Source organism: Urocampus carinirostris, chromosome 5 (assembly GCF_059441175.1).
Source record: "Urocampus carinirostris isolate Australia breed hairy pipefish chromosome 5, RoL_Ucar_1.0, whole genome shotgun sequence".
Taxonomy (NCBI): domain Eukaryota; kingdom Metazoa; phylum Chordata; class Actinopteri; order Syngnathiformes; family Syngnathidae; genus Urocampus; species Urocampus carinirostris.
Genome location: NC_142353.1, coordinates 5,462,332 through 5,489,600, shown reverse-complemented (window position 1 = coordinate 5,489,600; position 27,269 = coordinate 5,462,332). Strand labels below are relative to the sequence as shown.

At 38.4% G+C, this 27,269-nt stretch overlaps 1 protein-coding gene and 1 pseudogene across 1 annotated transcript in view; one reads left to right on the top strand and one right to left on the bottom strand.

Annotated features, from left to right (window-relative positions):
- LOC148365053 (transmembrane protein 132C) overlaps window positions 1-27,269 on the bottom strand; it is a 323,103-nt gene that overhangs the window by 164,933 nt on the left and 130,901 nt on the right. The window contains exon 5 of the mRNA XM_088335454.1: window positions 7,723-7,869. Within this exon, the coding sequence (XP_088191580.1) occupies window positions 7,723-7,869 (147 nt within the window). The remainder of the gene's footprint in view (window positions 1-7,722; window positions 7,870-27,269) is intronic.
- On the top strand, window positions 3,431-3,598 carry LOC148365056 (U2 spliceosomal RNA; annotated as a pseudogene).

The window sequence follows — 27,269 nt, the reverse complement described above, 5'->3', positions numbered from 1 at the left end:
AATTGAAATAAAACACATTTGTATCTTTGCATTATTATAAAACTTTGCTGAATTGATATGTGTTGTTTTGTGGATCAAAAAGAAAAGAAATGGGTATATTGTACTTAAATTTAAATCTATTGGATTAACCTATAACACAAAATTCCAATAAGTCAAATCTGTTCTTTTCCACACCCTAAGACATATGTTTTTTTTCTACTTGCATATCATTGTATTTAAAAGATTGTTTTAAAAACAAATATTTCAAAAAATCTGTATTTAGTACAATATATTAAAAAATATATTAAATAAAGATGAAATAAAAGTTTAACCATAGTTTTGAAGAGCATTTTAATTACTCTCTGTAAAGTGAAAACACTACCTGAGATAAAAAAAAAAAAGTTTCTAAGCTAATTGTTTTTGTTTCATCATGCGTATTGCTTTAAAAATGCTGGGCCTCAAATAGACCCCAGCCTGTAGTTTGGACAAAAAGAATAAAGACAATTTAAACAAGTCTGCAGCTCACACAGTTATGGTTGCTTGCTTTAAGAAGAGGTTTCAGAGTCAAATTACTTGGGGCCCCTGGAGTTAGGGTATCGGTGAGGTCAGGCCAAATGGGACTTTTCCACAAAAAAAGCTATGATAAAAAACGTTCAACTGTTCTCTAATATATTTTTAAAAATGGTTTGCAAAAAATAAGATTTAAAATAATAATAATTTTAAAAAATGAATTAATGTGGCATTTTATCATCTTTCACTTCAGGATGGAACCTTTTAAGTTGATTGAACATTATAAATATCACAATGACAAACCATGATTCTATTCCTATGAAAATCAATCAATCAATTAGAAATTTAAGAAGCCATAATCTGTGTGGCTTGCCGATACTGTATATTAACATTTCATATTAAGGCCTTAAACGACTATAGCGGGGGCTACAAATGATCAGTTTGAGACCTCTGCTTTAAAAGAACATTATGTATTACTTAGCGCCTTCTAGTGGTAAAAAAATATTAATTAAAAATATATCAATTTGAATAATAACCAACATGTATAATTTAACATTTAAATTTGCATTTTTAGAATACTTAAAGGTGTTAAATTTGTAGTTATTTTTCATAACATGAGCCTCACCTAGAGAAAGCTGACATGATTGTCCACCACTTTGATGCTACAGAAACCCAAAGACTCAAAAAGCGAAAGTTTGTGTGCTAGAGAAGTCAGAAAATGGGCAAGTAAATGAGAAATTTTATATTGCAATTTGGTTACTTTGAATCTCTAGTTTGTATTATTTGCACTTTGTAGCCCTCGTTTTTAGTAACACCACACGATACAGGGTGATCCAAAAGTCTAGGGCACCCTTTGACATTGAAAATCTTGGAAACTTTTAAGAATATACAAACACGTGGTAAATTTAGAAAGCTTGTAATGTCAATTTTTAGATGTAATGTTCAAAGATGCTCAGTGTGAGCAACATGACACACATCAAGTACATGGTCAAATTCCTCCCAAGCACATCTTAACATTGCATTGTCAATGTTTGCAACAGCTTCTGTTATTCGTGCCGTCAGATAATCTACGTCATGTCAGAGGGCACTGAGACAAATCCTTTAACAAATCCCCACAAAAATAAATCACATGGTGTGAGAGCTGGGTGGTCAGGTGTGATCATTCTACCTAGACTGTCCCAAATCTATCTGTCTGGCAGTGTTGTGTTCAGAAACTGCCTGACCCTGAGGCTTGAGTCTGGTGGCACCCCAACCCATTGGAAAACAATACTGAAAATGGATTATGAATTCTAAATGAATGAGGAACATCAGTCCCTTATTCAGTTTATCAATTCAATTCAAGCAGACAAAACAATTATTTGAGTTGAGTGAACGGCATTCATGGGTCGGAAAAGAAATAAAAAAATCAACAGCATTACACTAAGCTAAGTGTAGTCAATCTTTAAAACGGCATGATTTTACCTTACTACCATTCATAGTCAAGGAGAGATTGGGACTATGTGCCCAAGACATTTGGAACACCCTGCACCGCAACATCTATTGGCCAAATGTTAAGCAATGTCCCTTTTACTAAATATAATTGCTTGCATTTCCTACACACAGTTGCAGTCATTGAAGCGCTAACTATGACCTTGGTGTGTCTTTATAGGGCTCAATTTTAACATTGGCAGACAAAGAGGAAAAGGAGAGAAAATGTGAGATGGAGAAAGAAACAGAGAGGGAGAGTGTGTGCGTACTGTTAGTTAAGGCTGTGTATGGAGATTTGAAATCCGAGCTTTAGCACCTGAGCAATACAAAAGAGTGATGCGCACGTCAGTGTTATTTGGAACGAAGGGGGATCATCTGCAAATGAACACATGAGGTCCTCTGCAAGTGGCACAGCTTTTACAGTGACCCATCTGTTTGTGTGTGCGATGAATTTAGAGATGCTTCCAGGAGGTGGACAGACACACACAGCCAAGATCCTGTTAAGAGTCTTCAAGTAATTATTCAGTATCATTTGGGCTTGTCACAGTGTCTGCTAATAAACGAAGCCTAACTGATGACAGAGAGTCTAATGTACGCTTTGCTGGTGTCATTAGTTCAGCCATTAACATCTGCCCACCCTGAGGCGTACTGTTTGATGTTTGAGTAAGTCAAGCACAGATCAGCTCACATTATCCTTCGAAGTCACATGGCAATTAAGAGGGCAAGATAGGTCTACTGCTTGATTCTTTTTCTGAAGCAACGCACAGTGGCTGGTTTGAATAGCCAAGTGGGTTGTCAGTGTGACAGGCAAGAAACAGAAAAAGATTGATCAACCTATAAAAGCATTTTCCAAATATCAAGATATGATCAATACAACGAGTACAGAGTAATTCAGAATTGTGGATATGTTGTCGGAAATAAAGAAACACAATATTGTAAAAAAAGAAAATAAATCAGATTCCATAGGAAGCTAAATTTGCTATTATTTATAGTAGTGTTTTATTACTTTTTATAGTTTTATATATTCACATTCTGCGGCACGGCAGCTGGGTGGTTAGCGCGTCCATGGCATTACTGAGGTCATGGGTTCAAATCAAGCAACCAGCTTTCCTGTAAGGACTTTGCATGTTCTCCCTGTGCTTGCGTGGGTTGCCTCAAGGCACTCGAGTTATCTCCCACAATCCCCAAAAAACATGCATCTCAGGTTAATTGCCTGGTCCAAATTGTCGTTGGGTGTGAATGAGTGAGTGAGTTGTATGTCTCTGGCCCCTGCAATTGGCAGGCAACCTGTTCAGGGTGTCCCTTGCCCGCTGCCCGAAGATGGCCGGGATGGGGTCCAGCACCACCGTGACCCTACTGAGGATAACCGGTGCAGAAAATGGATATTTACATTTTATTTGGTTAATTTTAGCATTTTTTATTTATATATTTTTTCAAAGTCCAACTGTACCGGGAAGGCTTTGATGCTAGGCCCTTAGCTTGGCCTTTTGGCTGAGAGTAAGCTTGGCCTTTTAATGCTAGGACCTTAGCTTGGCCTTTGTTAGCTTTGATTTTTGCAATCCGGAGATGGAATAGGAGCTTGCTCTGTCCACTCCAAGCATCGGCCCGGTATTGCAGTACCTCCGGGAACGGTGCATTCGCAATGATCGCAGCAAGGCTTTAGGGCTAGGACCTTAGCTTGGCCTTTTGGCTGAGAGTAAGGGTCCCGGCTCCTAGGCTTTGTAGCGTATTATGAACTGACCGATAACGGATAATGGATAATGAATAACGAAGATAGAACAATAACCCTTAAAAACCCCCCTCTTGCTCAAAAATCGTTATTACAAAAAGTGAGAAATGTATTAAGATATGTATGTTTTGCAGTGAAGTTAAGATGGAACGCCTATTTTGAGGGATAGTATATTATTATTCATTTATGATTAATAACTAAAAAGTTTGATTCATATATTATGAATGATAATAGAAAATATAATAATAACATAATAACATAAAATATGATCTATTCATTAATATATGTTGTATAGCTATAAGATTAATACATTGTAATTCTTCATTATAACATAATAGTAGTAGGAGTAGTAGTAGTAGTAGTAGTAGTAGTAGTAGTAGTAGTAGTAGTAGTAGTAGTAGTAGTAGTGGAAGTAGCATAAAAAAGTATTTACAATGAGGTAAATCATTTTATGTAGTAAATCAATATTTTTATCATGTTGCATATCCTAGTTTTCTAGTGAATTGGGAAAAATAATATTTTTTTCATTTGATCAAAACAATCTAATATGACAGAATAGAGCATTTATTGCCATCATCACATCAGATTATCTTTTCTCTTTTATTTATACTTCTTATTTTAAATGTTATTTCACTTTTTAATGGTTGATTGACAAAAATCATTAAATTATAAAATGAGGAAAACATTTTTTTGAATGATCAAAAATATGTCCAGGGTGAACAAGAAAATTGCATTTTTGTTCTTGCTCTGTTCATTGCACTATTGTTACAATGCATTATTTTTTCTCTAAGGACTACATTGTAAATATCCTTGCTTATTTATTCTGACAGTCTTTTTCAAGTGCCACGTCTAATCTCTTTGTATGAAATGTTTCACTACTTTGTTATCAATGACAAAAAAGTCAATTCAGTTCAATTGTTCTGATTAATACCTGTTATTTGGACTTTGAACAAAGTCTACCTTTAACTGTCATAGCTAAACATGTTTACAGAATATTTGAGACGGAAATAAAACAAGTTGAGCACTTTTGTCTGTCCGACTGTTTAACGATTTCCAAACAGCCTGCAATTCTTTCATCCTTCAGGAAAAGAAGAAAGGCGCCTGGCTGTATGACAGCTCGACACGTGAGATAGCTGCTCCTAATTCCTTTCTAAAAGAGCGTCATTGTAAGGACTCGGATCAAGTAGGGAACGAAGAAGGAAAGTGGTGCACCACGCTTTGTACAGCCATCAGCAAGCAGTCTTATCACTGCAGTGACTTTAAACCGACCCTGATTCCTTTCTGCATTTTTAGCAGCAGTCTTTGAAGCAAACTGGTAGCTTTCTTCTAGTCCCTGCTTCAGGTCATGGACATACTAAGAGTGAGGTTGTGGCTTCCTCTGGTGCATTGGCATCGCAAAGACAAGATCAACTGGCAGCAGAGAATTTGTCCAAAAATCAACTCGTATGTTGACTTTGTTTTTGGTACAACTGTAGGTAAGCAACAATGGTTTGGCATACTCACAAAATTTTGACTTGTGTTCCATCCCGAGCGTTCCCTGAGTACTGAGTAAGGTCCTATTAAATCCCTCTTGGATGATAGGGCGTTGTAAGACAATTTGGTAGGCCAGCCACTGTCCGCAGTTTGTGGATCATATTGTCCTCAAAATCTGGGCCTTGGTTTTATGCAATCACCCAGGGATTCCACAATAGGCAAAGAAAGTGTCCCAAAGACTCTTTGCAATGGTTCTTGCCTTCTGATTTATGGTTGCTAGAGCCATAGCAAAATTGGTGAAGTGATCTGTCAAGACCAGAATATTGTTGGTATTGCTGGCGTCAGGTTCCAATGCAAGGAAATCAATGCAAAAAAAGCTCCAATGGACCAGATGTTTTGATGTTGATTACAGGAGCAGCCTCCTTAGGCAATGCTTTACACTGAATACAGCGGCGGCAAGTTTTAATTTTGTGCTCAACGTCAATAGCTATTCGGGGCGAACAATATTTGGTGTGGGCAATGTCAAGTGGTTGCTCAAACCCCATATGAGCCACATCATCATCCAAGTTACGGAGAACAGTGGGTCTAAGTTCTTTTGGTAAAACCAGGTTGATAAAATATGACGCCTGTTTAACCAATTCAAATTAATAAAACGACACAGTGAAGCACACATGCAACCAGGTCAGGAAGATGAGGTCGGAAACCGGAAAACGTATACTAATCTCGACAAAGTGGAGAACAAATTGCCGAGGCTCACTGCCAAATGTTTGCTGCTCAATTGTGTAGTTTGCTGAAGGCTCTGAGACGCTGCAACTCAGCTCAATGTCATGCACGGGCGTGCAGCGTTACATCCACCAAGGGTGTAAAGGCCAAGAACCGAACACAAATCACTGCCTGTTGACAAATTTAGCTTAGCACAGAGAGGCTTTGGCATTTGAGGTGAAAACATGTTTGGTTTGATGTCAATGAGAATTCTATCATGTCTGACAAGAAGGAGCCGTGTGCTGCACAGTAAAAATTGGAGCAAACGAAACCTGAATCTCAAATCAGGTCGGGAAAAAAAACAAATTTGTTCCAGGGCTGAAAAATCTTGTGGCATATTGGTCAGTGTTGTGTTCAGTGGGTTTATAATCTTTTCTGGTGAATGTGGCATGTCTAATCACATCACGCTGGATGCGTAATCATATCAGGAGACGGAAAAAATACATTTACATCTCCTGATTCTAAATAACTTATCATATCATCACAAATGTAAAGACATACAGTATATAACTTTGCTTTGAATCTGATGTCAGTTCAAACTGAATCTATGTGACAGAACTGACTGGGGCTGTGTTGTTCTTTCTTCGTATAAAGACATGCAAGGCTCTACTGTGACGACTTGACAGAAAAGTTGTTTTTAATCATGGTCGGCGCATTTTTTTTTTAACAGAATACAGGGTTCGTACACAATTTGATTGACCAATTCAAGTACTTTTTAAGGACTTCCCATAAAGGTGTTGGGTAAAATGACAGTAATATTTAGCTTACAATCTTTGTTGCAGAAAGTTCTTCTCATTACAATTTTACACTAGGAAACGTTACCTTAATTGTTTGCATGGCCCATAATAAATGCCCATTATCTATATGTAATTCTTGCACTAATACACATTCCATAGTGCCTTGTTTAGGCTTCTTGGGGGTGACGACGCTTCATAGAACAATGCCATACAAACTAACACCAGCTGCTGTTTCACAAGAGAAGACATGCAATTGAAAAGCGAAGCCAACAGAGAGCAGTGTCTGCATCATTTTTAAGCAGACTTTTGAAACATTACAATGATTTCAAGCATTTTACCCATAATCCAAGCACTTTCAAATTCTCTAAAACAAAAAGAATTTTAAGCACCTGTACAAACCTTATATTTCTCTGCCATCCCACTATTCCAAACAGAGCACTGTGTTTGTTATTAAGTTTGTGGGATATAATTTAGGAGCAAAATGGACCTGTTTTTATTCATCTAACCCTGAACTGGTTGCCAGCCAATTGCAGGGCACACAGGGACAGACAACTCGCTCGCTCATTCACACCTAGAGACAATTTGGACCGGCCAATCCACCTGAAATGCATGTCTTTGGAATGTGGGAGGAAACCGAAGTGCCCGGAGGAAACCCACACAAGCACGGGAAGAACATACAAACTCCACACAGAATTTCCGGTAGCTGGATTTGAACCCACACAGGAGGTTCTCGAGATCTTAGAACTGTGCCGCACACGCGCTAACCACTGCGCCGCCGTGCTGCCCTATTACACAATGTCCCCTTGAGAAATTTTCAATGATACCAAGTACCAAAATCATTCACTAAAATGGATAAAACATGCTGGTATTGCTTAAACTATATTCCACAAACACAATTCAATTTAATTGCTGTTTAAACCAAAAACAGTTTTAGGAAGTGTTAGGTTGATATCTGCTTTAAAGGAAACAATCAACCGTGTCCCCTCATATAAATGTATCCTAATTACATTAGCAGTAATTGTATTACGGTCGATTGTTAGTTTATTTGTCATTTTTTGTGCTGACCTCTCCCGATCAAAGCTGGACTCCTTCCTGTGGCAACGGAGTGTGACCACACGGTGCCCTTCACTCCTCACATCCTGGCTCAGCATCCACTGTGTGGGGTTGCTGGGACGGGCCCCCAGGAACGTCAAACCTTCTCTCAGCTTCACTCTGTGGAGGAAGAACGGCATTTTTATTTTTCTGTACCGCAGACGGCAGACGACCTTAGAACTAGCAGGAGTTTGGATTCTTAGGATTTTGTTGGGTTGAAAATTGGGCCCTAAACCAAAGCAGCAGTACAGACTAAAAGAGCGGCCCTTTAAGGGACAAAGAAGAACTATGACGGATGGAAAATGGACAGAGACAGGAAAGAGTTCTTTGAATTGAGTTAAGCACAGTACGTGTTGTGATGAGCGACATTCTATAAACATAAAGTATGTCACGAAAGTGAGTACCCCCCTCTAAAGAAATTTCATCAAAATGTTTAATTGAACAACACTGAAGAAACATTGCTTTGACACAATGAACGGTAGTCTCTGTAAAGCTTATATAGCAGTGTAAATTTATTTTTCCCATAAAAACTCAAAATATAGCCATTAGTAGCTAAACCCCTGGTAACAAAAGTAAATACACCTTCAAGTAAAAGTTTTTCTTTCGTGTGGCGGACATGATTTTGCAGAACCCCTTTAATCCTCTTAGCCATGGATTTCACCAGAGCCTGAGATCTGGAGACATGCTTGGACACTCCATCCCCTTTACCCTTAGCCCATCTTAGAAGTGTATTTGGTGTCATTGTCACGCTTTTGTCACGTTGCCCTGTGACACAGTTTCTGTATGGAGGGGATCATTCTCTGGTCTAGGTTTAAATAGTTTATGCCTGAGTTTGTGTTTTCCTTACTGGAATGTAACTCCCCAATTCCAGCTGCAGTCATTCAGCCCCAAACCATGACATTCCCCACACCATGCTTGACTTTAAGCACGACACAAACATGTTTGTACTCCTCACCTGGTTGCCGCCACACATGCTTTACACCATCTTTGCCAAACAAATTAGACTTTGTCCCCTCAGATCTGAGAATATCTTTCCAGTAAGCCATAGCCTTTGGTTACATACTTCTTTTCATTGTGTCAAAGCAATAATACTTGAGTGATGTTCTATTAAACATTATAATGAAATCTCTGCAGAAATGTGAAGGGTGTACTCACTTTTGTTACATTCTTTAAAATTATTTTTCAAAAAGGTTCATTGAGGGAAAAGCTCAGCACGACCTGAAAGTAGTGATTGACAATTCAGGCCTGACCCGGGCCAAAATTCGGGTCGTGTTGGGCACTGACTCGGGCTTGGGTTCAGGATCTTACCTGTGATTCGTTCTAGCGGTAAATTATAAAGGTGCTTATTGGCCTTTAAAAGGCTTCATTGGATGTCTGGACTCACAGCAAACTTTACAAAGACGACCTTTTATTGTGTCAAAGTGATGTTTCTTCAGTGTTCTTTAATTAAACATAATGATGAAATCTTTGGAGAATGTGAGGGGTGTACACACTATGTGAGATACGGTATTTGGGTTAATGATTTATTGTAAATGTAATTTAGATTATATGAATTTAGTTCTGGCGGCACGACAGCAGGATGGTTAACGCGCAGCCCTACCATGCAGAGTTCCACGGTTTGATCCTTGCTACTCCAGCCTTCCCGTGCGGAGATTGCGTGTTCTCCCTGTGCAACTCCGGTTGCATCCCACATTCCCAAAACATGCATGTCAGGTTATTGTCTAAATTGCGCTTAGGTGAGATCGAGCGAGTGAGTTGTCTTTCATTGTGTGCCCAGCGATTGGCTGGCAACCTGTTCAGTGTCCCCTGCCCACTGCCCAGAAGTGGCTGGGATGGGCTATTGCACCCCCTGCAACCCTGGTGAGGATAAGTGACGGAGAAAATGGATGGATGGATTTAATTTTCATTTAGAACATTTCTCTGCAGAAGTAGTGTAAGTTATTGGTCTGACAAACGGCTTAACAAGAAAAAGCTACATTCACCAATGTTTACCAAGTTGGATTTAAAAAAAAAAAAAAAAGCTTGCATTCTGATTGTTCGTGTTCCTGTACTCCAGTAACTTTCATACATTTGGCAGTCTGGAAAAAAAAGAAACATCAGGCCTTCACAAACAAGTTTCTTTCTCTGCTATCCTACTGAATTCTGCAAGTGATTATAGTTGTGAAAACATAAAACGAGCAGATGGTTTACTTTCAGCAGATGTGCACATGTAATTATAGTCCTCAGGTAAATCATTTTATGTCATTTTTGCCAGTTGCTTCTCTACCATTCCTATGTAAAAATAGGGCTTATAAACTTATAAATGGTGCAAATGTATCATGTCATTTGTGGTGATGTGGGATTGCAAAGGTATGAAAGTTGATTATATTCCCCTATAAATAATCTTCTATCTATCCAGACCAGATTCTTATCCAAATTGTATTTGCTCTCAAGTCGTTCATTGATCTACTGCAGATTATTATCTTAAGGCCATCTTTCAAGTGTGCTATAGAGTTGTTGGCTGAATCAACTGAAGACACTCTGAACTCTTGTCGGCCTTTACTTTAGAACTGGGGCTGGCATTAGGCAGCTCCTGAGCCCTATGCACCTTTTTACTTATATACCTATTTCACGACTGTAAGGCGCACCGGGTTATAAGGCGCCCCTCAAAAATGTATTTTTGTTCAATATTTTCCATACATAAGGCGCACCGGACTATAAGGCGCTACAGTGGGAACGTCAACAAAACAGTCAGAATATTCAGTCAAACTTATTAACCCCTAAACATTTTGATGGCTCGCAAAGAAGCTAATATGTGTCTCAGACATGTACGGCAACTAGGTCTGTACGATGTCACCAACCACTCAAATGCGTCATTTCAAATATAATTAGGAAGGTTAAACTCTTGGGATTCAAGAAATGCCAATTACTCTTAGTTTCTATTTTGTTTTTTGTTGGCAACTGTGTGGACAGCAAAGTAGGAATTTCATTGTGCAGGGAAACCTGGTTCCTTACTGTGTCTATGACAATAAACACTTTGAATTGAATTGAATTTCAAAATAGACTCATCACAGAAACATCAAGATCAGTCTGAAACAAGATACTGGGAACATATAAAGCCGGGGTAGCTCACCAAAGTCAACTTGCAGCCATCATGTTCAATAATAATACGCAGCCATGGTCCTCTTACATCCATGAGTGTAGTCAATCCAAACGTGTAAAATATTTACTCACTCCAAAACACGCAATAAATCCGGCAAATAAAAGAAAAAATCAGATGGACGTTGCTTGTTGCTAGCTGTCTCTTTAGCCCCATAACTCATGTTTAAAAATACAGACTACAGGAGTAAAACATGTTTTCTCCAGGCCGTAGAGCAACCAAACATATGATTCCCATCTCTTTCAGCCAAATGCACACTTTGTTTTGCCCCGCTTTAGCCTATGCGAGCCTGTAAAAGCTAATAAAGACCCGCCTTCTTTACCTCTGAATAACTTTAGCCAATAGTGACCGATTCAAAAAATGGTTGACACATTGTTTAGGAAATGAAACGCCAGTTTGTATATACCCCAGCATACACCGTGGACTACTTCGCCAACGGGGGTAAATCTAGTCAGCGGCTGCTTGCCTTAGTTGCAAGACCTTGCGACTTAACATTGATCTATATATAAGGCATACTGTATTTTAAGGCTCATGGTCAGCTTTTGAGAAAAATAAAGGTTTTTAGGTGCGCCTTATAGTGCGGAAAATACTGTGTGTGTGTGTGTGTGTGTGTATATATATATATATATATATATATATATATATATATATATATATATATACATATATACACACATACATATATACACACATATATATATATACATATATACACACATACATATATACATACACACACATACATATATACATACACACACATATATATTTACATATACACACACATATATATACATATATACACACATACATATATACATACACACACACATATATATATATATTTATATCTGTACATTCAAGGAAACTGTGGGGGTCAGATGCATCGACATTTCGTTCTGTATACACGTGTACTAGAATGACAATAAAGTAGATCTGAATCTGAATCTGAATATATATATATATATATATATATATATATATACATATATATATATATATATATGTGTGTGTGTGTACAAAAAAGAGTTACTTTTTTCAAACTACTACGAGTGGTTTTGTTTACAGAAAATTATAATAACTTAGAGAAATTTCATTTAAAAAGACTCCCAAATCGGGTAATTTTGTCAAGTCAAGAATGGTTGTTGTTGTAATTGTTTATTTTGTTTGTTTTTTTAACCCAAAAAAGGTCAGCAAAAAGTAGTTTTGTTTCACAGAACACCCAATACATTAAGTCACAATCCTAAATTTAGGCTTATTATGGTAAGAAACACTTAAACAACTAGTCCTATTGGTACAAAATATCAGAAAAAACTGGGACAAATTTATGCTAGTCTTGAAATGGTCCGTTTTTGACTTGATTTGGCTTATATTTGTACCCAAAGATTTTAAGTGTGTAGGTTTGAAGATATTCAGAGGAAATTTCTTTGCAACCGCACCTTTGCAAGGAAAACTCACCGAGCAGAGTGGAAATTCAGATTGGTTGAACGGAAAGTTTTAAAAATGAAATACGGTATAATGCGCAGCTGTAACGGATCAGGTCACCTTCTTCCTTTCCAAACTCCTGTTCCCCAAAAAGAAATGCAATCCCATGATACTTGAAGCCAATGTACCATTTCTATTTTGTCAGTAGACCCCTTGTGAAGCGAAGAAGTCACAGTCAAGTTACTCTGGATGCGAAGCATCACATAGCCCAAGGGGAAGGAAAAGAGGCGTCAGCCCACAGAGGGGAAACGGGGGAGAGATGTTAAAACGGTACCCGCATTTAGCTGACAGCGTAAAGTTGCATTCGGTCCAACTCTGCCAAAGTGTCAGCAATCACGGGAAAACCTGACAGCGCTTCATCAGCGCTGCTGAAACTCGGAACCAAACTGAGTTGAACAAAGAGAGCCAATGGGGCTAGCAAAAAGGCAATCAGAGAACACGGCATAGTTCACCCTTGGATCTTATGCCAAGTATTTCCACATTAATACCCACCTTACCTTAACACTAAGGAAACCTTTGAATAGATAACCGATGTGGTACAGTCTTTTATATCGAGACTAAGACGGTAAAAAGTATTCACTGAAATCACACGATAAGAAAGATCAAGTCAAATGCTCTAAAAATCTAGGCACCTTTTATGAATATTTTGATGAAAATGTCATTAAAAGGATATCTTGAGGATAATACATGGAGAAGAATGTCTGGGGATGACGAGCTGGTTGTCATGGGAAGGGAATAGCTTGAGATAGGTACAATGGAGCCGGAGACCGTAGTAATTATAACAGAGGGTGGATAATGATGATTGGGAGCACCTGAGACAGGGAGTGGACAGAGAGACAGCAAAATGGGGCAATGCTGCCATCTCTTGGAGAAGGGAAGGTACTGCAGACGCTGAACCATGACAAATGAGAGGCGCTTATGTGCAATAGCTTCTCTGTCTCGAGCAGTATACACATAAATGATGGCGTCATCAAAAGTTCCAAAAATCTTTGGAGTATGTTAGCCTGTATATGGGAAATAAAAAGACTGCTTACAAATTAGACCTTGCACATCGTGGCAGTACCTTGGAAATGCATGAACATTTACCATATTTTCCGCACTATAAGGCACACCTAAAAGCCTTTATTTTTTTTCAAAAGCTGACCATGCACCTTAAAATACAGTGCGCCTTATATAGGGATCAATATTGAGATGCAAGGTCTCGCAACTAAAGCAAGCAGCTGCTTACTAGATCTTCCCCCGTAGGAAAAGTAGTCCGCAGTGTATGCTTGGATATATATCTACCGGCGTTTCAATTTCCAGCCAATAAGTCAATCATCATTTGAATCGGTCACTATTGGCTAAAGTTATTCGAAGGTAAAGGAGGCGGGTCCTTATTAGCTTTTACAGGCTTGCATAAGCTAAAGCGGGGCAAAACAAAGCCTGCAATTGGCCGAAAAAGATGTGAATCACATGTTAGGTTGATCTACGGCTTGGAGAAAACGTTTTTCACTTGTCTGTATTTCTAAACAGGAATTATGGGACTAAACAGACAGCTAGCAACAGGCAACGTCCATTGATGCAGAGATTTTTATCTCCCGTTTTTTTTATTTTATTTGTCAGCATTATAGCGTGTCTTGGAGTATGCAATTATTTTACTTGGAGTATGCAATTATTTTACTACACTCACAGATGTAAGAGGACCATGGCTGCGTATTATTATTGAATGTGATGGCTGCAAGACGACTTTGGTGAGCTACCCCTTTATATTTTCCCAATATCTCGTTTCAGACCAATCTTGATGTTTTTGTGATGAGTCTATTTTTAAATTCAAATCAATTCAATTCAATTCAAAGTGTTTATTGTCATTAGCACAATAAACACAATGAAATTCTTACTTTGCTGTCCACACAGTTGCCAGCGAAAAAGAAAATAACTAAGAAAAATAACTTACATTTCTTAAAAACTATGAAATGGTTGGCATTTCTTGAATCCAAAGAGTTTAACATTTACTAATGATATGTGGGATGACATATTTGAGTTATTGGTGACTTCGTACAGACACCGTGTCCCTAGGTGTCTGAGACACGTATTTGCTTCGTTGTGAGCCGTCGGAATGTTAATGGTTTGATAGGTTTGACTGAACTATCTGACTGTTTTGTAGATGTCCCCACTGTAGCGCCTTATAGTCCGGTGCGCCTTATGTATGGAAAATATATGAGAAAAAAACTATTTTTGGGAGGTGCACCTTATAACCCGGTGCACCTTATCGTGCAGAAAATATGGTAAATAGTTTGACAATTTAACGAAACAAAGTCTGACAAGCCTCGGTGAAATTTAAGTAACAATCAACCAAAATGGTTTTAAATGCACTGTACATTTTATCTACATACATTTTGCTATAAAAGACAGCTTGAGCAGTGTGCCAGACTGTGCCTGACAAACATATTTGAAGTTAAATGCGTGAAGTACAAAGAACAAACATCAGTGGTTAAAATGTTAAAAGTGACACACGTAGGTTGATAAAACTGTTTGATTTAAACTGTTGTTAATCGAAAAGTACTTTTGGTGAAGACTTTGCACTTAAAAATGCATACATTTTTTGTTGTATTCACTAAGCTGCTATTGAACCTGTTCTTGATTTACACGTATAGACATGTTTACTTGATTCTTATTTATTTATGATTTCCCTTACGCTAAAATGGAGGTTTATTCATCGATCTGAGTACTGTGCCTAATGGTTTCAGACTGGGTATTTTTATTTAATATTTGTCCAAATCTGCAGTATGTTACATAAAAGATGTGATGTTCATTGTAACAATTTTATTGTGTTTATTATCATTTGTCACGTAATCAAATCAATGTCATGCCAAATTCAAGAAAAATACAATTATCTGACCATTCAACTGTTTCAATTGCGGGTGACTAGTCAAGTTTGAATATTCTTTATGTGTAGCCATAATATATTATCATCCTCATTATTGTCATCAGATATGTGGATTTGCGTTGTCTCTATTAAACCCTGTGATTTGCTAAAAAGATAAATTGCTGTGACTGCGCGATAACAACGTCACCTCTAGTAGCTAAATCAAACACTAGCTCAGTGTTTTACAAGTTAGACCTTGTCTCGTGCGAAGCAAGAAATTGCCCAGTTTTATGTTTTAAAAAAGCATGCCGTTGTTCAGTGTCTTTGCTTCAGGCGATCAGCCAATTACCTAACATTTACCTATATCAGTAGGTAGCAGCAGGTTACTTTTTTTCTTTCTATATTCTAATTATCTGCTGAGGCGGGACAGTATGTTTAACTCATCTTGTTTGATGAAGTTGTTTGAGGTTGCACTGCAACAATGTATGCTATGTAATAATGTTTCATTAACCTACATCACTAGGCGTGCAGATTGCTTTTTTGTTTTCAATTTTATATACTAATTATCTGCCCAAGAGATGGTCCAAGAAAATCAATTGAATTAGTTACTTTGCATGATAAGATTTTTTAAGATTGTACTGCTTAAATAATAAAATAATTAAATGAAGCAAAAATGCTGCAGATCATTTTGCTGATTTTAATTATTATCATCTGATTTCACAAAACAACACAGGAAAAAAGTTAGAACTTAGTGAAAGAATTGTGTTTACTGGCAGATAGTTCTTTCTAATTTTAAGTGTCACTTTTGCTATTATTGTGTTATTTTTTTTTTTAGGAAAACAAGATCGAACATGGTAAGATTTGAAAAAAAAAGGTTAAACATGGTGAAACTTCCAAATTCTAGTAGAGTGATTAACCAACATAAATAACCTGTATTGCCTTATGAGCCTTATATATTTTTTTTTTTCAAGATGGCGGCGCCCTGATGGCTGCGGCCGCATCGACTTGCAACGGTTTTTTTACGCGTCGGCCATAAGATCCAGTCTTCGACTCAGTTTTGATGGCGCACAAAGTCGGCTCGAACTGCAGATTAAGTTACGATCGCAGTTTTTTTGCTGGATATGCGATCATCCAGACATCAAGCGCTTGATGTGTATTAGCCACGGACTGCTATGTCGACAAGACCCAGCAGCCTACAAGGCAGCGAAGCAGAGTGGCAAGACGGCGGCGTTACCGCCGAACGAGGACATCAAGCGCTCGGTGCTACGACCACTCGACATCAAGCGCTCGGTGCTACGACCACTCGGGAGTGTTTATTAGCCACGGACTGCTATGTCAACAAGACCTACAAGACCAGCGGCCTACAAAGCAGCGAAGCAGAGTGGCAAGACAGCGGCGCGAAGAAGAAGCGGGCCGGGCTAACAGCTAGGCTAAAGGCTAACCCCTCTAACATTCGCTCTCTGGACAATAAACTGGACCATTTAACAACTGGAAGAGGCATCGAACCGCGAGATGACGAACTGCTGCGCTAAAATTCTGACGAAGACATGGTTAATCTTATCTATCCCGGCTGACGTTCAAAGAAACTGTGCGGGTCAGATGTATCGACATTTCGTTCTGTATACACGTGTACACGAATGACAATAAAGTAAATCTGAGCCACCGTTACCAAAAATAATTAAAAAACACTTTCTTCTGTTAGTAAGGGAACATGACAATTTACGCTTTAAAAAAAACACGAAACTAATGCTGGTAATACATTTTCGAAAGACTTTCGACAAGGAGTGTGCCTTGAGATTTTGTAATAGAAAAATAAGAAATGGTTCAAAAATGATTGAAAAAGGCAGTACAGTATTAAATTATTGAAAATGTTACTGTATGTCGGGCAGCACAGCGGCACAGTGGTTAGCGCGTGTGCGGCACAGTTCCAAGGTCTTGGGAACCTCCAGTGGGGGTTTAAATCTAGCTACCGGACTTCCTGTGCGGAGATTCTATGTTCTCCCCGTGCTTGCGTGGCTTTCCTCCAGGCACTCCGGTTTCCTCCCACATTCCAAAGACATGCATTTCAGGTGCAAATTGTCCCTAGGTGTGAATGAGCGAGCGAGTTGTCTGTCCCTGTGTGTGCCCTGCGATTGGCTGGCAACCAGTTCAGGGTGTCCCCTGCCCACTCCCAGATGATTGCTGGGATGGGCTCCAGCACCCCCGCGACCCCACTGGGGATAAGCGGTGCAGCTAATGAGATGAGATGAGGTTACTGAATGTCAAGTACAAAGCCTAGTAAACGTATTGCTCACCCAAAAACTTTTTGCAATTTTGCCACATTTCAAGGCTTTAGACTTAAAGCTTAAAACTGGGAAAAAAAGTAAAAAAATATATATATATATATATATATATATATATATATATATATATATATATATATATATACAGTGCATCCGGAAAGTATTCACAGCGCTTCACTTTTTCCACATTTTGTTATGTTACAGCCTCATTCCAAATTGTATTAATTTAATCTCTTATCTCAAAATTCTACACAAAATACTCCATTATGGCAATGTGAAAAAGTTTTTCTTTTTTTAATTTACTAAAAATAGAAAACTAAGAAATCACATCTACATAAGTACTCACAGCCTTTGCCATGAAGCTCAAAATTGAGCTCAGGTGCATCTTTTTTCCACTGATCATCCTTGAGTTCTTTCTACAGCTTAATTGGAGTCCACCTGTATAAATTCAGTTGATTGGACATGATTTGGAAAGGCACACACCTGTCTATATAAGGTCCCAAAGTTGAGTGTGCATGTTAGAGCACAAACACCAAGCATGAAGTCAAAAGAACTGTCTGAAGACCTGCGAGAGACGATTGTCTTGAGGCAAAAATCTGGGGAAGGATACAGAAACATTTCTGCTGCTTTGATGGTCCCAATGAGCACAGTGGCCTCCATTATTCGTAAATGGAAGACATTTGGAACCACCAGGACTCTTCCTAGAGCTGGCCGGCCTTCTAAACTGAGCGATCGGGGAAGAAGGGCCTTAGTCAGGGAGGTGACCAAGAACCCGATGGTCACTCTGTCAGAGCTCAAGCGTTCCTCTGTGGAGAGAGGGGAGCCTTCCAGAAGGACAACCATCTTTGCAGCAATCCACCAATCAGGCCTGTATGGAAGAGTGGCCAGACAAAAGCCACTCCTTAGTAAAAGGAAAATGGAAGCCCATCTGGAATTTGCCAAAAAGCACCTGAATGACTCTCAGACCATGAGAAACGAAATTCTCTGGTCTGATGAGACAAAGATTGAACTCTTTGGTGTGAATGCCAGGCGCCATGTTTGGAGGAAACCAGGCACCGCTCATCACCAGGCCAATACCATCCCTACAGTGAAGCATGGTGGTGGCAGCATCATGCTGTGGGGATGTTTTTCAGCAGCAGGAACTGGCAGACTAGTCAGGATAGAAGGAAAAATGAATGCAGCAATATATAGAGATATCCTGGATGAAAACCTGCTCCAGAGCGCTCTTGACCTCAGGCTGGGGCGAAGGTTCATTTTTCAGCAGAACAACGACCCAAAGCACAAAGCCAAGATCTCAAAAGATTGGCTTCAGAACCACTCCGTAAATGTCCTGGAGTGGCCCAGCCAGAGTCCAGACTTGAATCCGATTGAACATCTCTGGAGAGATCTGAAAATGGCTGTGCACAAACGTCTCCCATCCAAACTGATTGAGCTTGAGACTTATTGCAAAGAAGAACTGCCTAAAGATAGGTGTGCTAAACTTGTGGAATCATATTTAAAAAGACTTGAGGCTGTAATTGCTGCCAAATGTGGATCAACAAAGTATTAAGCAAAGGCTGTGAATACTTATGTAAATGTGATTTCTTAGTTTTCTATTTTTAATAAATTCCAAAAAAGTTAAAAAAAACTTTTTCAAATTGCCATAATGGAGTATTTTGTGTAGAATTTTGAGATAAGAGATTAAATTAATACAATTACAATACAATACAATACAAAGCGCTGTGAATACTTTCCGGATGCACTGTGTATATATTTATATATATATATATAAAGAGAGAGAGAGAGAGAGGGAAAGAGGGAGAGAGAGGGAGGGAGGGAGAGAGAGGGGCAGCACGGCGGCGCAGTGGTTAGCGCGTGTGCGGTACAGTTCTGAGGTCGTGGGAACTTCCTGAGTGGGTTCAAATCCAGCTCCCGGCCTTACTGTGCGGAGTTTGCATGTTCTCCCCATGCTTGCGTGGGTTTCCTCCGGCACTCCGGTTTCCTCCCACATTACAAAAACCTGCATTTCAGGTGAATTGGCCGGTCCAAATTGTCCCTAGGTGTGACTGAGCGAGTGAGTTGTTGCCCGATGATTGCTGGGATGGGCTCCAGCATCCCCGCGACCCTACTGAGGATAAGCGGTGTAGCTGATGAGATATATATGATATATATATATATATATATATATATATATATATATATATATATATATATATATATATATATAGAGAGAGAGAGAGAGAGAGAGAGAGAGAGAGAGAGAGAGAGAGAGAGAGAGAGAGAGAGAAAAACAAAAAGAATGAAAACTAGGTGCTGCAAATATATTGGTCCTGTGTCATCTCAGCCAACTGACTCCAGAAGTTCCCTGTTGACTTAATGCTTTTGCCAGGCACATATCTTCTTGTGTCCTTTAACTAGAGCGTCCATCTGAATGGAAAATCAACCAATGACTCATCCTGCACTAACATATTACACAGATTTAGACTGACTGCAATATTCTTGATTAGTTATTTAGTGAGGAAAAGCAACCTATTCAAGTCAAGCACTTTTGAACCCATCCATCCATCCAGTATCTGCACCGCTTATCCACAGTAGGGTTGCAGGGGCGCTGGAGCCCAACCCAGCCATCTCCGGGCAGTGAGCAGGGGACAACCCGAACTGGTTGCCTGCCAGTCGCAGGGCACAGATAGACAGACAACTCACTCGCTCATTCACACCTAAGGGACAATTTGGACCGGCCAATTAAACTGACATGCATGTTTTGGGGTATATGGGAGTGCACCGAGGAAATCCACGCAAGCACGAGGAGAACATGCAAACTCCACACAAGAAGGTTCAAACTCATGACCTCAGAAAACACGCCAACCACTGCCGCATGCTGCCCACTTTTGGACACAAACAGTAAAAATGAGAAGTGCTCATTATTAATATATCAATACAAGTGGGTGGTAGTTAATTTGTGATGAAGTTGTCCTTGTGGTCTTGGTCTAATCTATGGTTAATTAGTTTCTAAATTATGCTAACTGTTGGAAAATTGAAAAATAACTATAAGTCTGATCTAACTTTTTCATGCTCTAAAATTGTTGCATTGAGCCGTTTGCATTTCCAGAGAATCCAGATGGATAGTGTGTATTGTTAAACCACTCGAAGTCAGGGTGTTGTATTATGCAACCAGAAATGAGTGCTAAAAGACACAAGAAAGAAAAAAAACTATGGACACTCAAAGTGACCAAACTCCACCATCCATCCATTCATTATCTTCACCACTTATCCTCAGTAGGATCGCGGGGGTGCTGGAGCCCATCCCAGCTACCTGTATCTTCCGGCAGTGGGTAAGGGACACGCCAAACTGGTTGCCAGTCGCAGGCCTAGACTGCACCGTTTCTTTTCTATTTTCCCTGCCCTTTGTTTTTTTTGGCTTCTTTGGCAAAAAGATGGCGTATAATTATGTCAGTTTCCTTGAAGTGGGGCACTTGACCTGTAAAATAAATGCATATTTCTTCACCTATGAGAATGTTTAAAGATGCACATTTATATGATAACTGATGTATTTTTCAAATCAATATTCTATTAACAAATTAACCTTTTTTGTAATTGGCGATAAATGATACACACTGTTTAAATAAGTGTGGCATTTCCTCATTTGTTTGTTTTTTATCGCACAAGTAAAAAACAAAATCCAAAGTGGACGAAACTTCTAAAAGTAGTATTATAGGGTATTATCAAATTGTGTTCACTTAAAATCCAAAAAGAAGTCAACTATCAAATTTCGTAATGGAAGTGATATTGACGAAACACAATATTGCTTAGCATTATTTTTCTTGTTTAGGAAAATTGAAAGAACAAACGATAAGACAGATTAGCTACTGTCAAGACCACAATGGAATCAACGTTAACCACAAGTTTATTGAATAGAAAGAGGACCGGCAGCGCCCGCGATCCAGCAAGTCGCTCTCGCAATCGGATCTTGATCCGAATATGGAAGTGGATCTTCCGTAGCGGGAGATGTCGTTGTCAGGGAGGTAAAACCAGGTCGATAGCCGGGACAGGAGAGCAAAAACGTGGTCGGGATCGAAAACAGGTTGTAGCCGGAGAAAAACTGGGGGATCAGGAACGGACAGGTGGAAAAACGGGTGCAAAAACAGGACAGGCGGGAGTCAGGGTCAAAATGCTTGCCTTGTAACAACTGAGGTTCGCTGATGGACAGGGAAACAATCAGATAGCCCGCAGCAGCTGGCGCCAAATGAGCGGGCACAGGTGATCCAAATCTGTAATCATGACAGCTACGTATACAGTACAAACTCCATGTCATGGTGTAGTTTTTATTTGTTGTGTATATTTTATTTAGTTTTGTCGTCTTGTTCATAAAATATCTCATCAGTTGCTTGTAATATAGTCGTGTCTTATGTAAATCTAAATTCGTTCTTGTTAAAGTCATTGTTTATGTAGCTGGATTTGTGCTTCTCGTAGAGTGTTTGTGACTTAAATAGGTCACGCTTAGTGAGTAGAATCGAGGATACTTTTAGCAAATTATTCTTGTATTCATTTGTACATGCATTTTGCCTACTATATCGGATTGCAAATGTTCAGAATTGATGTTGTGCTTTAACCTGTTTCCAATTCAGGATGTCTTAGCGCAAGAAACTGCTGTACCATCAGGATATTTTTGGGTGACTAAAAAGAAGCTGATTTCCAGTGATCATTTAACAAAGGCTGAGGGAAGGTGAGCATTTGCTCATCCGGCAGTCGGCTGCAGGCTCATCTACAGATCAGAAAATAGGTAGATGCTAAGCTTCTCGGTTTTAGCAGAACAGCAAACATTTGCAAAACTCACTGTAGCGTGGCTCATCAAAAGCATTTTAACATGTGCAACTAGACATCTTACAAGATGCATGTCTTAAAACAGGATTGGCCCAGACACTCACATTCAAGAACTTTGTCAAATCAGTTTTAATATGTGTTTCTGAGGAAAATTGAGTAAAATAAGAAATTTTATGCTCGGAAGTTGCGTTGTTTTTATCATATGTCAATTTTTTTGTGTGATTTGTGTTAAATAGGGACAATTGTTTTTTGTTCCATCATTAATCTGTTTTCAGCCTTGATTATGTGTGTTTATCCCGTATTGCCACAACTAATCTCGTGTCAGACAATATTCACTACAGTGTTTCAATTGGCAAAAAAGACTATTCTGTTCTATTCTGTTCTATTCATTTCTTTTTTCTTCTATTGTCTTCTATTCTTTTCTATTCCCTTCTACTATCTTCTCTTTTATTCTATTTTATTCCAATACAGTTTTGAGATACAATAGGTTGTGTTCAATGGGATAAGTTAAGTCTACTTGACCATCTTGAAAAAACATATAAAAATGTTTTGTGTAATCTCCAGTTATTTTACCATGCTAATGTATTCTTATCTCACACACATTCATACTTTTACATTAGACCTTATCAATAATAACTTGGAGAAAAGTATCACGGCATGCTATATTAAAGTTAGACCTCTATAACAGGGGATAGGAACCTTTCGGACCCAAAGAGTCCTAAAATTATTATTATTATTATTATTATTATTATCTTTATTGTTTTTTTTTGGGGGGGAGCCAACCATATTTTTAGACAAAATTCAACAAAATCGCACTCTCCAGACAAAAGCTAATTTTACTTTATTTCACTTTGTGACATTTGATTATTTGATAAAGGTATGAAATAATACTACTGTGTCCCATTTCCCATTTTATAAATATGCCACATAAAATTGGGCTCCCTCCCGCATTTACTTTTTTGTCCTAATCATGTGTTCAAAACAAGGTATAAGCAAGGTTATTTCGTTAAAAAGTAAAAAAAATACTGCAAACAAGGATGTCAACTTGTTTAGTTTGGGTGCAGATGGCACTGGGCACGGGAAGAAATATGTGCGGACGGTGTGTATAGCTCTGCCCATTCTTCCGCTCACAGAATCAAATTGCTCTAAATGCTTTGGTAGAGTTGTTGGGTGTTTACAGTCTGTTTTGTGGGTTTTCATTATAAAGTGTCTCACCAGTGAATATATATGTTTTAATTATTTTCCATATAAATTATACTATAGCTATGTACAGCCCAAAAAAAGTAAGTTGGTGTGACACCTTGACTGTGAACTGTAGTTGAGACTATGCCCAATATATACTGGATGAAACCTTTAGATAATGGGTGTTAGACAGGCAGCCCGCGGGCCGGATCATGCCCGCCTAAGGATTAAATCTAGCCCATGAGACAACGCTCAGTCAGGTGCCTCTTACAAAAACTGTACTGGTTTTTCTCTATTTTCTCTCTCTCACTCTCTCTATCACTCTCTTCCTCCCTTTTCTCTCACTCTCTCTCTTTCACTCTCACTGTCTCTCTTTTTTGTTTATCTTTGTCTCTTTCTCTCTGTCTTTTTACCTTTTTTGCTCTCTCTTCCTTTTTTCATCTTCTTTCTCTTTTCTCTCTTTCTCTTGTTGCCCCTTCTCTCTTCCCCCCCTGCTCTCCTTTTCTTTTCATTTCTTCTCCTTCTATTTACCTTTGGATTTTGTTCTTTCTATCTCCTCCTCCCTCTATCACTATTTCTTTTTCTTATCTCTTTTGTTTCCTCACTCACTCACTCACTCACTCACTCACTCACTCACTCACTCACTCACTCACTCACTCACTCACTCACTCACTCACTCACTCACTCACTCACTCACTCACTCACTCTCTCTCTCTCGTTTTTCTCTCTCTTTCTTCCTTTATCTCTTTCTTTGTGCCACCATCTCTACTTTTCTCTCCCTCTCTTTCTCTTATTCCTTTCTCTCTATTTTCTTTCTCTCTAATCTACTAGTCCGGCCCCTGAGAGAATGTTTGTTCTATCGGGTGTCCCCCGAGTTAAAATGAATTTGACACCCCTGCTCTAGATGTACTCATGAGAGAGACATATATGGCTGCGGAGCCATAAGTTCCAGACCCCTGCTCTGATATGTCCTTTCTTCAAGATTTTGAAGAAAATTTAAAAAAATAATACTAAAAATAATAAGTTGTGGCACTTTATTTGCAAAATGATTTTTTTTGAAGGATTGTATGTGATAAAATAACTAACTAAACTAAACTTAAAAAAAACAATTGAGGGAATACTCGAAAAAAATATCACACTTCACTATCCTTGGAATCATAATAAAATTGAATACAGTTTTTAAATGATTGACAGTAGTTACTACATGCGTGGTTTGGTTGACTTGTTGGCTATGTATGCAAATGTATAGGGACACTTGTTTTACTTGAAATATATTCAAATGTATCACAATTTCTCACATTTTACATTTTTAAAACATGTTGGGACAAACAAGCGTTATTTGTGACATATGAATAAATGAGCGGATCAGTGAAAGGGAGCAGGTAAACGTGGGCAAAAAATATCGCTAACGAGCGAGTTTAGGCAACCTTAAAAAGAAAAATCTCATCAAGGCGGAGCTATCGCTTTACTGTTGCAGTATTTTAAAAGACAGCTGTGGCCTATTCATGTTGCCCTTGGCCAAGACCTGGGAATGAGATTTTTATTTTTTTTCTTATTTTGAGACCATGTTCATTAATCAACATAACAAGAAGGCATACAGTGAAAACTTGAGTTATAACAGCGGCTAATTATAGATGTACTCTTTTGGTTATACATTCTCACCTTTTCTGTTCCTGGTGTGCGGATTCCACTGGAAATCAGCAACCAGCCTCTTATCATAAACCTCAAATAATTATCTTGAATGTTTTAATCTCTGACAGAAACTAATCACATTAGGGTTTCATTAAATAATGGGGGGGATAAAACACAAGACACCAAACTCTCCCGCCTCCAGCAAACAATTTTGTAGAAAATTGAATATGTTGTGAATAAAGCAAAAAGATTGCAAAGGAATTTTGAGTGCAACACATTCCCAGGCAAGGTCTTGTGCAAGGTAAGGTCATTTTTATAATGCATCTCCTAGCCATTCACAGAGCCCATGAGAGTAACATCGCTGGAGGAAAAGTGAGTCAACTCCAGGCATTTCATTAAATTACTACACTGACACAGTATATAAAAAGACTGCACACAACTTGTTCAAATGTCAGGTGAGATAAAAGTTTGATCTTTCCACTTTACACTCATACCTGTCAACTTATACCATGTTGTCATATGTATCTGACTTTTTACAAACATACTTGAATATTTTTGTTTTAAAACGTGAATGAAACATTCCCTCCATCACATATTTGTAGCCTACTCTGCAGATTAGCTTTCTATTAAACATGCTGTTTTTTTAACAACTTAGTGATGTCGCTGCTGTTTTTTTAGACATGTGCAGTTTCTTGACATGGTCATGACTGGGGTGCCACAGTAAGGCTCTGATTCTCCGCTTTAAGAGTTTTATTGTGCGTAATTGGCTGTGTAAGTACGGTAGTTCTCATTGATCTGTGAGAATCATTTTCTACAAAAATGTAATCGGAATTTCTACTTTTGTTAAATTTACTGTCTCGCAAAGGATATGTCAGTATTTTCCGTTCCCTTTTTGAATTTGTCCGAGTTGACTTAAAAGTTACACCTTTAAATTCACTCATATTAATGCATTAAGAATCCCCCCCTAAGCCCCAACGTTTAAATTTTCACTTCTGCTTTTGAAAAAGACTTCTTATATAGAACCGGTATGTTAAACATGGTCCATTGGATGATTCAATCGGTCCCGCTATCAAATTTGCAGTATTCTTTTTTAAAAAGAAGCACATTTCTAGGTAATTTCTATCCAAAGATAAGGTTTTTGAAATAAATGCAAACCAAACGTTCCGTCTAGCGACTCTCAGCTTTAGTAGGACCAGCCATGTAGTTTTATGTGATGTAGACTAATCTTATTGCCCATGTATTGTTAAATCTTTTATTTTGTACTTATTTTTTATTCATTTTAAACCAGTACGGCTATACAGGAAAAAAAATATTCTTTTATAACTCCCACTTGAGTTTGTATAGCATGGTGAGTTGGTTCAGGTATAAAACTGCATTTAGTTCTGTTAAAATAAACCAGTTAATGCATAATTTAAAAAATAAATATCTGTTTCCCCCTTTATGAGAAATCAATGTGTTATGCTTAGATACAATTCCTCACAATCCATGATTATATAATGTAGGGTAGGCAACTAAAATAGGCTATATGATAAAGCATAATACTGTAAAACTTAGTTAACGAAAACCATTTTGAGTTTACATTCTTTTACTGATCTGACCTGCCTGAGAACAGACAATCTGGATCCGTCCCCAGAGCAAAACAGCATCCCTGATGTAGAAGGACTATTCTTTTTATAAGAACAATACTGGTAAATACAATTTGAATAATTGACGGATTTGTTATTAACTCATTCAGTGCCAGGCGTTTCCCTCATATGGGAAATCCTGGTGCCAGCCAATTTTTGCTATCTTGACTCATGTTTTAAAGCCTATAAAACATTTAGCTCTGTCGCTACAATATATAGACATAGGACACATCAAAATAAAGGTTGAACCCTCATCTACAACAGTTGAGCATTGATACTTTTGTTTAAAATACTAATTGCGCATTGGTGATGCCGTCAATATCTAAACAATGCTTTTCATAGTCAAGTCAAGTCAAGTCATGTTTATTTGTATAGCCCTTAATCACAAAGAGTCTCAAAGGGCTGCACAGACCACAGATTACTGCAAACCACAGACTATTATTACACCATCCCCTGATGCAAAACCTATATGAAGGCAAGGAAAAACTCAAAAACCTCAACATGAGTAAAATGAAGAGACCTTAAGAAGG